General features: G+C 34.8%; 1 protein-coding gene across 1 annotated transcript; it reads right to left on the minus strand.

The window, feature by feature from the left end:
• Positions 1-3010: 3010 nt before the first annotated feature.
• LOC148880441 (transcription factor MYB114-like) lies at positions 3011-4443 on the minus strand. Its single transcript, XM_088966990.1, has 3 exons — positions 3893-4443; positions 3660-3789; positions 3011-3470 (listed from the first exon to the last, which is right to left on the minus strand). The coding sequence occupies exons 1-3, from the start codon at positions 4026-4028 to the stop codon at positions 3152-3154; spliced, it is 585 nt and encodes a 194-aa protein (XP_088823116.1). The 5' UTR covers positions 4029-4443; the 3' UTR covers positions 3011-3151.
• Positions 4444-16822: the final 12379 nt, after the last annotated feature.

Genomic DNA, 16822 nt, shown 5'->3' on the forward strand with positions numbered 1-16822 from the left:
GGATTAAAGGTGAAGTTTTATATATAATATATATATATATATATATAAAACATCTAAGTCGGTTCAGGCCAGTTTGGTTTTGGTTTTCATATCGGTTTATGTTTTTTTGTAACCCGAAACCAACTGGTGTTGAAGAAAAATCGGCCGACTCGGGTTGGGTCGGACTGGATTAGTCAGTTTAGTCGGTTTGAGTCTTGCTATGAACAGTCCTATCGGTAATCGATGTAAATGATACATCGATAAAATTGATGTACTTTTACATTCATTCTCACTTAAAAATTCTCAACGGTTTAGCAGTTTTAAACCGACAAATTTTTACACATTGGATTTTTCCATGACTGGCTTTTACATGATGGATTTTTTATTTTTCCATCGCATTTAAATACGACTTAAGGGGGGGGGGGTAGGGCGGTTCTTCGATCTGGATTGATTTTATTGTTGTAATTTGTACTAACACAAATGCATGGAAGTGCAAATGAAAAAAATGTAAGTTCTCGTTTAATTTTATTTTGGGTTTTACTTTATTTTGCTTCATGTCTTATTTTATCTCATTTGCATTGCAATCAAACAACACCAAACAATCAAACACTTCATTTTGCTTCATGGTGATTCTTGGATTTTCATGCTATTCTGATTTTTGTTGGGTGATCAGATGGCATCCTACGTGGCAGGGGACGAGATGATGTTTTAGTGCTTAAATGAAAAATAATCACTATTGAAAATCAATACCAAACAATCTCAAAAATGATTTCTGAAAAATCGATGACATTGGAGGAAATGATACCAAATGACAAAAAAGAGTAATTTTTGGAAAATCACTGATTTCAATAATCATTGATTTTGAAAAAATTAGGGGTGAGGAATAATCTTTGATGCCAAACATCACCCAAATGTGGTGATCCCTGCCCAGACTTATTTTAGAGATCGATTTTTTTTTGCTGATTTCCCGAAAATTGACATAATCAGCCAACCAAGTAAGGAAAAATATCACTAATTCTTCAAATTCTGATGTGGACCCGATGTGACACCCATTTTTGGGAAATTGGTATCCATGCCAAACTTCACTTAAATTGGGATGGGTGTAAATCTTTTTATAAAGTAATATGATCTTTTGAATTGTTTCTTTCATAGAAAAGTGCAACCAAGATATAAGCTCGTTACAAAGCAACCCCTAAATCTTTACAAAACACACCATCCATACATAACAAGGAGAGGTCATTGCTTGCCTTGCTTGATGCCTAATAATGGTGGATATTATCCACTTTGAATATCTAAATTTGAGGGAAAAAATAACAAAAGTTAGTTTCTTTGCATTCTGGTAATAAGTTGGGCATATCTTATCTAAGGGTGTCCACAGTTTGGTTAACCGAATCATAATCAAAATTTTCAAATTGAACCAGTCCTACTGGTTTTTGATTTCTTCGAACTGAAACCAAACTGGTACCACTAGTTAATCGATTGATCGGTTTCGATTTTTTACCATTTTGATTTTTTGGTTCTTCGATTTTTTTATATTTATAATATATATTATATAAATTAGACCTGATCATGGGTCGGGTTCAGGTTGGACTTTGCCCCTTTATAAATAAAAAAATACTAGGCCCGAGCCCAAGCCTATCCCGACCATCAGGCCTAGATCTTGAGCCTGAGCCCAACCCTATATAAAGCCCAAAGTCCAACTTTGATAGGTATTTTATAACATATTAATTATATGTTATATAATATTTTATACATTTAATATTTATAATACTTTTTTGCTATTAATTTTATTATCAACAATATATATTATGTATTACTAACTCATACATTAAATTCCTGTTATATATTTAATATTATCTGGTCAGACTTATTTGAAAAAGCTTGAGCCCGACCCGAAAAATATCCGGGTCCATTTTTTAGAGCCCGAGCCCTAGCCCAAGGGTTTAAAATTTTGTCCAAACCCGATTTAAGACAGGTCATACAGGGCCAGCTCGTCGGACTACCCGTCCCATAAACATGTTTAATATAAATATATGTATAATATTATATTATAAATAAGAAATGATACATAATATATTTATAAATAAATTATTATAAATGTTATATAATATATATATATATATATCCATCGATTTGTTTAATCACTGATTTTTATTTTTCTAGATTAGCCAAAAACTTAATTTATCCTTCAAATTTTTAATTAAAAATACCAAACCAAAACCGAACCAATTGATTCGATTAACATTCAATTCGTTTTTTCGATTTTTTTTGCACCCCTAATGCGAGCTCCCCAGGGAGAACAGATTGCACTTATTGGTTTATTATAACTTATATCAGCATCATCCAACTACTGTTTTGTACTTATGTCAAAAGTTTTTTAACGTTTTGTCGTTGATTTTTCTTATTAAAATCTTATTATCACTACTATTTTCTTCCAATTTCCCTGGCTATGATTCGGCCACAGTGAATTGGTGATGTATGTAGCATGACATGACATGAACATTAAAAGAAAGCATAGAAAAATGAAAGAGAGAAAATCACACATATACAGATAAAAGCAATGAAATGAAGAAAATGAATGGATCCATTGAAGAACTCCTGTCCAGAGAAGACATGTAGTCCATCCATTCAATAGTGAATGGTTAGACCACCTAACCCAGAGACCTTTCTCCAATTGGACGTTGATGCAAGAAGGAACTAGTTAATTGGTGTATAATAGAATAGAACCATCAATTGAAGCAAAAAGTACAGTGATGTGATTCCGCATGAGCTGCCCTGATTTTCAGAAACAAAAACAAAACGAGAGATTGTTAAGTCAGCCATCCGTCCAGATATCAATGAACACGTGAAACACAGAAGAACGGGACCGTATTCAGATAAAGTTATTGGTTGGGAATTTTTAATGTGTCAGAAGTGATCAACTCTTCTATTATTAAACGATCAAAGTCTTTGGATGGTCAAGAAGCTTGGAGTTACAGACAAAATACCAAAGCCGGTTCATGGATTGTGCACGACGAGGACAGAAGGAATATGAGTTCCAAACAAACAAAATCCTTACTCTGATTTATTCTCCCACACTGATTTTTACAAGTAGAATACAATTGTTCCCAGTAAGTTCATGAGAAAGAGATGCAATTAATTCGAGAAACACTTTGTGATGGCTTCACTGAAATTACAAGCCCTCATCAAGCTCAAAAAATTTGTTCATCCACTCCAAAGTGAAGGACTCTTCGCTTGAGAAATCAAAGAAGTCGTCCACTTCAAAACTGGTATCTGATTCTCCAACTTCTTTGTTACTTTTTTCACTCACTTCGAGTTGATCTATTTCTTCCCAAGATTTTTCGGATATAGGTTCATCTGTCGTCGTTGAACTTTCAGATGGTTGTGGTTTTGGTTTCTTCTGGTTTATTTTCTTGCTCAAATGAGAATTCCAATAGTTCTTAATCTCGTTGTCCGTCCGTCCCGGCAGTCTTCCAGCAATCAATGACCACCTAAAAAGGAACAAGATAAAAGATCCGTGTACCAGTCAACCAATTAAGTAAACTATACTCATAAACTGTTCGACCAAACACTCTAGGATTTTAATTAAAAAAGTAATTAATTGTTCAGATCCTAAGAAAAAGAAAATTCAAAATGGTGCTAGAGCTGAAACTAGTAGCTGAATAATCTCTCTCTCTCACCTGTTCCCAAGGAGTTTATGGAGTCTAAGTATCAAATCTTCTTCTTGGTCTGAGATATTGCCTCGCTTGATGTTGGGTCTGAGATAATTCAACCATCTTAACCTGCAACTCTTCCCACACCGATTCAGACCTGGAAAAACATGGGAAACCATATATCAAGCTCAAGCTCGAGTGAAAATCCAAGTCCAAAGAACAATCAAGTGCATGAGTGTAATGAGCTAGTCGGACTGCACCTGCTTTGGCTGCAACTAATTTCCACTTCTTTGCACCATGGATTTCAATATACTGAGCCAGCCTCTGATCTTCTTCGGCCGTCCACGCTCCTCTGTTCACAAACTTCTTAGTGGGTTCCTCGTTCTTCGGTGCCATGAGTGTCCGTGTGTTTGTAGGGTGGAGAAGGGTTGGAGAGAGAGTGATAAAGATCAGAATCTGTGGGTTTGTTATATACGAGTATTTTCTAGCTTCTTCTATCTACCGTTCTCGAGGGAAGAACCCAACTACCAATGTAGGAGGAGGAGACGGGTGAGTGAGAATGGTGCGTGGAAAATCAGAAGAGAGGGGTTGTTGCTTTGATGATTGAAATCACTCAGAAAGGCCCATACTTGTCCTTTTTGTAGAGAGATTCCATAAAGATTTTTATACTTTCGTTGCCAGACCACAGTTTCCATCTAGAAGGGCTAATAGAACAGTGATTTGGGGTATTTTTCATGTGCCACAAATTCTGAAGAATCATGATTAGGAGTTGGGCTCTGAACATTTGTTTCCTGCACTTCCGTGAATTTCCAATTTTCCATCGATCAAATGTATCCCCTTGATGGCACCGAGGAAGGAATAACCAATTTAAGCATTCATCACGCTAAGAGACAAATTTTTCGGACAAAATACGGACAGGCCCAATGCGAATCCCAATGCAGATGTGTAAATATTCAAAATGTCAAATACCCATAATCAAAGCGCCAACGCTCATCCATGAATTGGCATCAGTTTCGATATAGGTATTTTGAGCCTACAAATTGTCATTCTCCCAAAAAATTCCACCCTCCATACAAGCATGAATTGGGTAAAATCAAGAATCACGAGAAAACCCACGAATTCAATGGGGCCCACAGACATAGAACACTGATATGTTCATTCATGATAATTTGTCAAGCCGATGTGTGTGATCTCATGCCCATCAAATTCCTCTCCAAGTAAGATGCATGGGATTATATTCTCCGTGGTAAGATTAGTAGACTTCACGTGCACCCTGCTATGTCCCCATCGATCTCCTTAACCCCATTTATGTAAACTTCAAAAGAATGACTATGAGACATACATAAACTGAATAATACCCCATTTTCTTCTTTTGACCTATTTGAGTCAACAAAGTGGAGCTGCAGGTGGGGTCATGATCTCATGGACAGCATAGGGTTTTATCTTTTTTCTTGTTTGTATCCTCATAAAAAAAAAAAGGGGTTGATCTTTTTATCCTCTTTTGAGGGTTAGGTATGACTTTAGAGTATTGTTTTATAAACTCAATATTCCATGTACTTAGACCATGTGGATGAATATTATTTAAGTAATTAAGAGTAGCATAGCAAAGCGTGCATGAAGATTAAGTAATACTATTAGAATTAATAAAATAATGGTGGAATTAAAAAGTGTGGAATTTAACTGAAGCATGTGGCATAATTATGATTATAATGCTTTCTTGAAATTAGAGTTGGAATTTAACGGAATGATGATTAGATTAAAAAAAAGGAGAAAAGCTTGAAAGCAGTACTGAAGCTTTTAACCATTTGATCAAAATCTTAAAAGATATTCGACCAAATTTCTAGATAGAGTGGCTGTTCACAGGCAGGATGGTCAGTGGGCCAACTCGGGTCGGCCCAACTTAGCTTGAAAGCAGCACTGAAGCTTTTAATCTAACTTGACCTGATGTTCAACCCAAATCAATCTAACTCGATTTTCTTTCCTTTTTTAATTGGGTTTGGACCATGATTTTTAAAATTATATTAGAAAAACCGGAAATTAATCAGGTGATTGGTTCTGTTTTATCCCAAAATTGTTATTTCGCCAAAAATCATTAATTGGTCAACAAATTGTTAATCTAGATGATTAACGGTTTAACAATTTTTTGTCAAAACGAGCCATTCATTACCATTCAAACCGAAAACTGGACCCCTGACTGGTTTGTTGTCCGATTCAATTTTAAAAACCTTGGTATGGATTACTCTAATCCAAGTTCCTATCCTTTTTATATGTAAAAAGATGACGCCATAAAAAGTAATAGATCTAGAGGCAACATTATTTTACATGCAACTCAATCAAAGGGGATCTATATGTATATATGTGTCTCCAATAATGGTTGTTTGTGCCGGGAAGTGGGCCTCTAAATTATACTCTAATAATTAATTATCATCATGATAGAAGAACTCACATTAATTAACAAAGAATATTAATTATAAGCTATCAAGGAACTGTTCAAGCTTAAGCTGTAAGGTGAAGTCTTAATGGGTTTTTGTTCTCTAACATGCTCCATCATGCAAAAGTCCATTCGGCTTGAAGTATGGACAAGCATACGACCACACGTTGTGCTGAAATTTGATTAATTATAATAGGTGTGGCAAGGATCGAACATTAGACCATTTGGTCAAACAGGCTTTGATTCCATGTTAGAGAGAATTGTTAAACCTAAAAGCTTAAGGGGGTGTTGGACAACCTGATTGGTTTTGTTTTTAGAAAACAAAAAAAATTATAATTACTATATCAAAAATATTATATTGTTCTTCCTGATGTAATAGTTGTTTTTTATTTCAGTAACAAAACCAACCATGTTGTTGAATACCCCCTAATTAAGTTGTAAGGCGAGGTTTCAAAATGAATTTTTTTATTATCTAACATAAGCAAATGCTACAACAACAACAACAACTATTATTATTATTATTATTATTATTATTATTATATGGATACATTATTATTTATTTATTTGTTTGTTTTTTGTTGAGAATGTATGTTCCTAGGTAGACCTGGAAAAAGGTGACCCGACCTGTGAACTCGACCCAACCCAACCCGAAAAAACAGGGTTAAGATCTCATATTTAGTTACCTGAATGTGATAACGACCCGACACGACCCAACTCAAGAAAAACTGGGTTAGGATCTCATATTTAGTTACCTGAATGTGATAATGACCCGATGCAACCCGACTCAGGAAAAACTGGGTTGGGTTGGGTTGGGTCATGGGTCAACCCGCTAACTCGATTGTCAAGTCTAATTGGGACTAATTATGCATTCTTAGAAGTTTTTACTCTTTAATTTATTCTATTTAGTCTTTAAACGTTCAAGTTTTTTTTTTTTATTTTATATTTGAAAATTTAAGGTTAATTCCTTTAATTTTGGCATTCTTCATATAGTTTTTCTTTATTTTTTTAAATTTCAATTATTTTTTAGGATGATCCAAATTGACCTATGAATCAACCCTAACCCGAACATTTAGGATTAGAATCTAACATTTGATAATTCAACCCAAAATTCAATCTGAAGTGTATTGACCCAACCAGAACCCAAACGCGACCCATCCAACCCAATTGCCAGGTATATTCCTAGGTAAACATGGTTGGATTAATAAGTTTACTTTCTAGCAAGTAAAGGGATGCATGGTCACAATTCACTAAATAAGTAAATACCAGCTGGTTGACCACCCTAGTAAACCTTCTATCACCTTTGCAATTTGCATGAGGATGGCAGGTGGAAATTAATTCTTTGCATTTTCAAAGAAAAAGAATGTCTATTTGAACCGCTGAAAGGCAGGCTAAATTAAAGCAAGCAATAAAGGGCGGAAGGGGACAAGTTATCCTGTTATTGTGAGTATACAGAAAAGCAGTTGGATATATACATGATGATGCCTTACCAACTAATGGACTACTCTCTGACACGACACCATTCTTCTCTCTCTCTCTATATATCATAATTCACTACAGACGGGTGTTAAATGAAAATAAACAGTGCATTAATGGAAAGATGAAGCAGAGAATCTTCATTAATATATCATTTGAAGCTACATCTGTGACCGATGGATTATATTTTTTTATTTTTATTTTTAAGTAGAACATGCCAAATGATAAGACAAGAGAGAGTACTGCATTATTCATTGATAACCCAATAGTATATACCTCTTGTTCAAGTGGTTGAAATACATTGGGGCCATTTAATTTTGACTTGGGGTATGGTTGATTGGTCGTTCAGGGTTAGTTTTGTACTTTTGTCATTAAAATAATAATAAATGGCACAGACGGGCCACTTCTGAATTCTGATATGATATTACCATCATAACATCCCAAGGGTGGCTGGTTCCATACTTCCAACCAATGGTTATAACATATGGATGGGCCCAGTGTCTATTGTTCCAGTTACAGGTATGCCGGCCCACAGCCTAATGAAGATTTTGGTCATGTTTGACTCGCAGGAATGAATTAATAGGGGCGTGAAATTGGAATTGGAATGAGCTATTCCGATTTCAATATTTCATTTTTCGTTGTTGATTTTGTACATCTTCATTTATGTTTAACCATTTTCTCATTCAATTATTTTCTTCAATCTGTCTATTTGCTTTAGATTGTTTAACTTTTGTAGTTTCATTAGGGATGGCAATTTCATGGGAATTTCCAGATATCTTATTCATCTTCCCGTTTATCAAAACCCTATAGGGTTTGAGACAGGTTTGGGATTAAAACCCTATAGGGTTTGAGACAGGTTTGCGATTTTAGATTAAAACCCTATAGGGTTTGGGTTTTGACTTTAGGGTATCTGATACTAGATACCCGGGATGCATAAATATGAACTTATTATATTATATATCATGCACAAATTTATAAATTTTAAGTACTAAGATAATTATTCTATTATTAATATTTTATTTGTACAAATTTCTTGGGATTAAAATCATCATTTGATGTAATTATGTAAATTTGAATTTGATAGATTGTTTATTTCATTTAATTATAAAATGCTACTTTTAAATATCATTTCTTTTAATTTTTAGTTGGAATCGTTAATCATATATATGTATTTATTGTTTTGATGAACACAAAAGTTAATAAAATCTAGTTTATTTCATTAAATAAAACAAAAGGTGAGATGGCATAGTGGCTTAAAGTAGTGCTAAGAGATTTGGTGCTATCATCAATTGATTCGGGTTCAAGTGACACTATAAGCATTAAGAAAAAATTTTTTAGTAGAAAATGTTTGGTCAAGGTGTTTAACTGGTGGGACGGGTTTAACGGGTTTGGGAAATTGAGAGGGAAAGTTATATGGGTTTGGGACAGGTTTGAAATTAGGGATACATAGGCGGGTTTGGAAATGATTAGGGCAATTTGCATGGGTACCCTACCCGTTTCCATTCCTAATTCTCATTGTCTCAAAAGCATGCCTTTAGGGCAAACAACACTAAGAAGTCCTTTGTGCATTCCATCAATAGTTTATTTTATGAAGGGTTTTTCTTTTAATTTTTTATTATTTTCCTTAAATTATAAATTGCCATCAAAAGTTCTTATAGCACATCTTCAAAGCATTTAAGTTGAATTAGTATTCATTTACGTGCTTTGCACGTGACAAATATTGTGATGATGATAGTATATGATATATTTCCAAAATTCTTTGAAATGTTTTATATTTCTACATCTATAAAAATTATTTTTATTCATCACATTTGTTATAGTTCATTAATATATGTCAAAATAAAATTCTTGCAAAGGAAACAAGAATTAATAAAATCCTTATTATTCTTATTTATTATGGTTCATTAATAAAATTAATAATTTTTATCAGTTACCTTCATCTGAATTTTATTTGCGTTCTCGTTACATTTGCAAGAAGTAACTTTTATATGATGAATCCAACATCAACTCCTTCAACCACTAAGAATATCACTTACGCTTACAAATATATTGCCATCCAATGCTGTGGGCTTTAAGGTAACGGAAATGAAAAATTAACCCACCATATGGTGGGAATAAAGAAAGGAAACCATTTACTACCTTAATAATCAAGAACTGAATCAATGAAAATAGGTTAAAAATACTTAAAAAACAACAAAATAGCCGGCCTAGCACGTGGGAAGCCCACACAAAGTGTGGGCCATGCCGTGCTAGCCCACGGGCCGTCATGGGCCATGCCACCCTCCCCAATGAAAATTTTGGGGGTCTGCCCGGCACGGCCCATGACCCAGGCCCGTGCTATGCCACGGGCCGGGCTGGCCCATGGGCCGAGCCTTGAGCCAGGTCATGCCGTGCATTGGGCCAAATCTATTTATTTAAAAAAAAATTGACAAAAAACTTAAAATTTTAAGTTTATATAAATTTTGTGTATAAAATTGCTTATATATACAATAATTAAATAAATTATTATAGTAAAATTAAAAAATATTTATTTTATTAATGTATTATATACTATATATTATTATATAATTATAATTTATATAATATTATATAAATATATATAAAATATATATGAGCTGTGCCATGGGCAATGCTGGGCCAGGCCGTGCCGGCCCACGGGCGGCATGGCCCCATTTACACCTCTTTCAGAGGAATAAAGTCTATGGAATCTAAGACATAATAAGGGAAATTAAGTTGCTGGTATCCGTTAGGAACTACTTAAACAGATTCCCAAGTCAGCAAACAACTAGGTAGATATGCTAGGTAGGTAGGAAGGGATTGAATAAAAATATCTCAGATTGGGATTTGCTTGGTCCTGGGACTGGGAGGGCTTTTGGACACGTAGAAAATGCTGATTACAAAGAGTTCTTCCAATCTCTCTCCATATTTGAAACAGAATTTGCAAGAAATTTAGGCTAACATTGGCCAAGAAATTTAGTTTCACTGTTTGACTGTTTCATCCAATAGAACCTTGTCAATCAATAGAATCATTTATTAACAACAAATTGTTCTGATCATCCACACTTTTCTCTTGTTATGTACTTCTGTTCTCTAACATGGTCTTGAGTCATTTGGAGCCAAGGATGAAGGATTCCATAGAACTTAGTTGCAAAAGGGTTGTAAAAGGGATACTATAAGCCAAGGATGAGGATTCACATTATTCTTATAATGGGTCATTCCTTACGGTATAAAGGGATACTAGGTCCTTGTTGAATGAATTTTAGGCTTTCTCTCTCTCTTCTATCTTTGCTATAATTTTGCAAGCACCCATTAGAGCCATCAATGGTTTACAGGTTCTTCATCAAAAGAGATTAATTAACATATGTAAAGGACTAAAATTGATTCCAAGTTTACAGCAAAACCCAAAATTTGCCCATTTTAATTATTTTTCATTCTTTTTTCCAAAATATTTTCACATGCTTTTGATATTTAGTTGCCCCCATAAGTTTCTATCACCCTGGCCTCATCTACCAAATTGAATATGAAACGACTTAACCGTTATTTCTTCACTTCTATACAGTGTGGCTGTTTTGTTTGGTTTTACATGCTTGATAGTACATAGAGCAATCTACCAAACCATGAGGATTTTATTGACTATTTGAACGCATGATTATAGTTCATTGAGATTTTCATTCTGATCCTTAAACCAATATTAGACCTTGCAGAATGGAAGGTGAGAGAGATCTAGGAGAATGTTTGTCCTGCAGCTTCCAGTTGTTTTTCCATCTACATAGTCCAATTGACATCTCCCTTGGCCTATACCCTTCAATTGCATAGCATAATTCTAGTTTGGAACATTCTTTAGTTTCTCATCATCTAATGTCCAAAGCATCTAAGGAGCCATTTGATAATGCTTGGCATGGCATTACCAATCTTTTCGGCGTTTCTTAAATTTGTGTCAGTTGCAGAGATTTCTCAAGCACGAATAACATGATTTTTTTATTATATTTTTCATGTAATCTGAACATTTATAAATGAACTTGCCTTTAGGCATAAAAAAAAAAAGATGATGCTTGGCATGGCTGAAGTAAATGACTAATTAATTTGCTTTGTCTTTAGTAGATAAAACATTCATAATTAGCATTCCTCATTGAGAAATGCAATGGAATGTGCTTTTAGTGTTTTAAAAAAGCGATGAGCCATTGTTGATGTCATCTAATACTTCAACTTTTATACACAAGTTAAGATTGTTGTGGCATGTTGTGTTTTTCATAACTACATAACGGGAGTAACCAAGTTACAACTAATGTAAATGATGGTGTCATAGAGATATATAATGAAATGCAAGTGGTATTGGGAATTAACCAATCTACAACTGAAGATGTTAATATTGAGTGGGAAAATGAAATAGAGGTCGAAGATACTAGTGTTCATCAACGAGGGAACCCAATTAGAATCCAATACACAACGTAAGGCAACCTCTTCAACAAATACAAAGTCCATGGCAATAAGACAAAATCCGATGATGAGCGTATAGTTGTTACAATGAATAAAATTGTAACAATAATTACAATTCCAAGTGAGGGGGAATTTCTCAAGGAGTTGTGAAATATTTCATTTGTTTTGGTGTGAAATATACATTTCTAATTTGTGTTCTTGAAAATTTAATGATGATGATCATGTCCTAGGTAAGGTTTTTACATCAAGGCCTACCTGGGCTTGGCCTCAGCACCCAACCTGCACCCCAGGCATGATTACAACTCTGGGTCCAGTCTTGAGCAATGCTAGACATAGCGTTCCCTACCGAGACAAGTTTGCTTTAATTTTGAGTTTTAAAGCATGAGACACTTGATTTTTTTGTTTTATTGTTTTGAAAGGTGAACGGTAGATAGCGTATAACTCGAAATTTTCAAATGACCGGAGAAGTTAATAACACTTGTCAAACATGGCATCAATGTGTATTTTTAACATTGCCCCAAACTTCGGAATCCATTAGGGCAAACCTGTGCCCACACCTTTCCAACATTCTTTCCCAACCTTGCGTTGAGAATATCTCCCCCATGAAATAACACACACAAGTACAAGGATATTCTCAATGTGTAACAGTAAAAGATGTTCGAACAGGCTTTGCCCTGACTAAAGCCAAACTCAACTTTGACTCGTAATAAAACCTTAGATTCTAGAACTTTGGACCTTGACATGCCGCTAACGAGATTGAAAGACATACCTGTATTTCCAAGGCTCAGTTTACAAAGATTATAAATACAAATATATACAATACAAATACATACAAAATAATAGAAAATACATACTTTGCACTCGCGCTCTAATATTTGTATTTGTGCTCCTTCCAAATTGAGCCTAAATAAATATAATAAAGCCATAATAACTACGGCATCATCATTCGGCGCCAGCAGTATTGTTTTGTATCTTTGCAGGAGAAATAGACATGGGACCGTTCACATTAATTACAGAACAAACCTCCCAAGCCTTAGACGAAGATGTGTATATTTTGAAATAAAACAAGAGAAAAACAGAAACTCACATATTCTGATTTTCAAGATACTAATAATCTGCCCAGCTCGACCACGTAAAGGGATGTTCAAACCTCCCGATATGAAGGAGAGCTGCTTGTCCAATGTATATTTAGCCCAACTACCCCTCCCTTTTCCCCCCTCATCCCCCAACTCTCTCCACCGTCCAATTGGTGATCTAAATGTTTAAATTTCACTTGTCAAAAATATAAGAAATGAGAAATAGGATTTGGATGTTACTCAATAGACCATGGCATGTACATTTTAAGCCATCTTTTCACCAAAATGACATGGCAAGACTGATAAGAATTACATTTAGATTATAGGGCTATCAAACTTCTCGCCAACAGTTGTCCCTACAAATTTCATTCTACTTTCTGCCATGGAAGTTTCCTACAAAAGTCATTAATTTCTGCTATTGATGTTACAATAATTTCCTTGTGGAACAATGAACAGGTAAGAACTACTGCCACGAAGATACTCTCTCAAGCAAAGCTCCAAAGTCTAAATTTCTCAGAAAAAAATCAATAGTTCAAGATCCCTCAGAGGGCTGTAGTTAAGTACTCTACTCTCCATAGTATGCGCCTTGCAAACTCATGTTTAAGCCTCCAGCCTGGTTTCTAGTCTCTGAAGCAAAGTCCAGAAATCATAAATGTCCAACAAGAAACAACCAAACCTCTTGAGTGGCTATTGTAAAAACAACCAAACCTCTTCTTCTATTCAGCAATTTTAGTTGAACAACATAATAGAATCTAACAGGGATTCAATCCACCTAAAATGTGCCACGGAAGGGGCCAAAAGATTTCAAATTTCATTTATAAAGTTGACCTCTTCATGGTTAAAATCAGAGTGGACTCACACGTCCAACTCAGTCTAAGGATGGATAAGTCACTTGAACTCAACCCAAGCTGCAACTTAACTCACTTCTAAAGGTCTGAATGAGAGTACAAAACTCAAACAAACACTTTGCACCTCTAAAAGCTTCCCCGAAGAACTGGGAAAAAACAACTGCTGGATCGGAGGAATCTGAGACAACTTTTGTTGCTAAAATATCAAAGCAGTGAGCACTAGCTGCAAATGCAGTGTTCACTAAAGAAGCTATCTGGTGAATCATTTTTGGAGGCGGTTTCAATGCAAAGGCAGTCAAAAGGAATTTAGTACTCCCAACAGCCAAAACTAGACCAACCAAAGAAAGTGATAAGACATATAAGCTCCAAGCAACACCATTAATAAGGGAATACAACTTCTGAAATTAAATTTTAGATGCTGGCTGGGAACATTGATGGCAATGACATACAGCAAAAATTCAGCAAGCAAAAAGATCTTGTCTTATTCATTATCATGAATAAAAGATTGGTTAAAAGAGCTCGTAGAAGTCCAATATGTATTCTTCTTTCATTTAATCTGCCGTTGGCAGGCATTTGAATGATGAGCCACAATCCAAGGGGAGAGGGCATTCAGATGACTAATCTGGTAAGGCTGGATGACAGAGGTGACTGGATGAGAATTGACATGGGGACCAAACAATAAAAAAGCCTTGGTTCTCTTCAAGGTAAATTCAAAGATGTTCAATGTACTGCCTGAGCAGGGGGAAGCGTGTAGGCCACACGAAAGCTATCACTTTTTTACTCAAAAGGATAAAACAAGTGTCAAGTATAACGCTGTTTGTTTTTTTAATTTGAGATGAAAATTAGGCCTTTTATATGTAATTGATTCTATTATATAAAAATTTTATGTACATATGTATATATTAATATGTCCAAGCATATGACTAAATATATAGTAAAACTAAATTCCTATATTTTTACCAGCTAGACTATTTGTGAATAATTTGGCAATTTGCTAGCAGTGGTTTGGATGCAGCATTGAAGACAATAAATTCAACTACCCAAAAATGTGCCCTGGGTTCTATGAATGTCTTAAAAGTTGATGTAGGCCAAAAAGCTAATTAAAAAAACAAAAGATTAAGTGCCTATAATGCCAAAAAAAAAAACAGAGAACCTATAAGTGGATGCCAAGAGATCTCCAATTGTCTACTCATATAGATAAATAAACCTATGGCTCCAACATGCTAGAGCCCAAGAGTTTCTTAGTCTTCATTAGTATTTCTTTCAATGCTGTCTAGTTTCTAATTTTTTTAAATTTCAACTCCTCTACCAAAAAGAAAATTAGGATTTAGTTACCTCCAGTTTATTTGCAAGGTCCTACTAAAGTACAATAATTTGCAAGTTCAAGATTATCTTGGAGATAAGTTCTTTGATTTTCTATATTTGAAAGAACCTGAGAGATGGAAAAAATATATTGCCCTTAGTTCTTTTTATATGCAGGCTATTGAAACATGGCTGGATTATATGGCACTATTCTCAAGAATTCCCTTGAAAAGTGCAATACTGACTCCTAAGGATTATCCAAGTGTTCTCAACTCCACCGTAGACACCGTACTAAATAGTAATTCACACCCAAGGAAAGGTGGATCTCTATGCCACACTTTTTATCTCCTCTTTCATTCCAAGTTTTCCCTACTATTTTCTTTGCCTCCTTCCACTCTCCCTTGTTCTACATGCTGCTTTTCATCTCTCCTTTGTAGGAGGAAAAACTAATTCTTATAAAGTCAAAAACAAAATTGTGCACACAAAAGGATATAAATGCATACACACAATATAAGATAGCCAGATCCCAAGCTTAAAACTAAGCAGAGAGAGCTGTCATTGCACAAAAAAGCACTCTTTATTTTAGTATTTTTGTTATATTCCCTGCCAATTACTAGGTACTGACAGCCAAGGTGGCCTAGCGGAAATACACATACCCCGGACTGCTGGCTACTATTGTTCTTCAAATCTCAGCAATTTATAATTTGAAGGCCAGAATTCTATGAGAATTCTACATACATACCACAAGACATATCCATCGACGCAAAGCTGCTAAATGGGAAATAGTTGGAAACAAAAGCATTAAAGACCAATAATCCATTTTTGTTAGTAACAATGATCAAAAAGGCTTTACTAATGACAAAATAAAACCCTGCTATTTGGAAAAGGCAATAGCATGAAAAAACACAAATCATGTGATTATATTAATACCAAATATGTAACAGGTGACAAAAAAAACTCACCAAGTTTGTCAATTAATCCTTCAGAATAAATTATCATGCTACAGTGGCCAAGTGAGACAAACTCTAAGAAGGCATTGGAACAGCTCAGTGGTAAAGTTAGCATACTTCATATACAAGGTAAAAGAGAATAACTGAGAGGCTGAAAGTTGAGATATCCAACTATACTAGGCAATGAATAAAAAAATGCAATCCTAGAGCCCCCAATAATTCTTGCCACATCCTTTTGTAAACCATATTTTGATAAGTCAATTTATATTAAATTTTGAAGAACAATGAATAACTGAGACGCTGAAAGTTGAGATATCCAACTATACTAGGCAATGAATAAAAAAATGCAATCCTAGAGCCCCCAATAATTCTTGCCACATCCTTTTGTAAACCATATTTTGATAAGTCAATTTATATTAAATTTTGAAGAACAATGAATAACTGAGACGCTGAAAGTTGAGATATCCAACTATACTAGGCAATGAATAAAAAAATGCAATCCTAGAGCCCCCAATAATTCTTGCCACATCCTTTTGTAAACCATATTTTGATAAGTCAATTTATATTAAATTTTGAAGAACAATGAATGTTAATAAAAATATATGTACTAATGACTGAACCAACTGAGTAACATCTGAAACTTAATGCCCTTTCACTTAGAGCAAGTCAGCAA

The sequence above is a fragment of the Nelumbo lutea genome, chromosome 1, assembly GCF_056320005.1.
Source record: "Nelumbo lutea isolate HS-2025 chromosome 1, American lotus-T2T, whole genome shotgun sequence".
NCBI lineage: Eukaryota > Viridiplantae > Streptophyta > Magnoliopsida > Proteales > Nelumbonaceae > Nelumbo > Nelumbo lutea.

What these genes read in the sequence shown, in the direction of transcription:
- LOC148880441 (XM_088966990.1), bottom strand. Translation starts at nt 4,028, where the DNA reads ATGGCACCGAAGAACGAGGAACCCACTAAGAAGTTTGTGAACAGAGGA. An exon ending in ATTAGTTGCAGCCAAAGCAG is followed by an intron (nt 3,790 to 3,892) that starts GTGCAGTCCGAC and finishes ATGTTTTTCCAG; the next exon opens with GTCTGAATCGGTGTGGGAAG. An exon ending in CATAAACTCCTTGGGAACAG is followed by an intron (nt 3,471 to 3,659) that starts GTGAGAGAGAGA and finishes GTTCCTTTTTAG; the next exon opens with GTGGTCATTGATTGCTGGAA.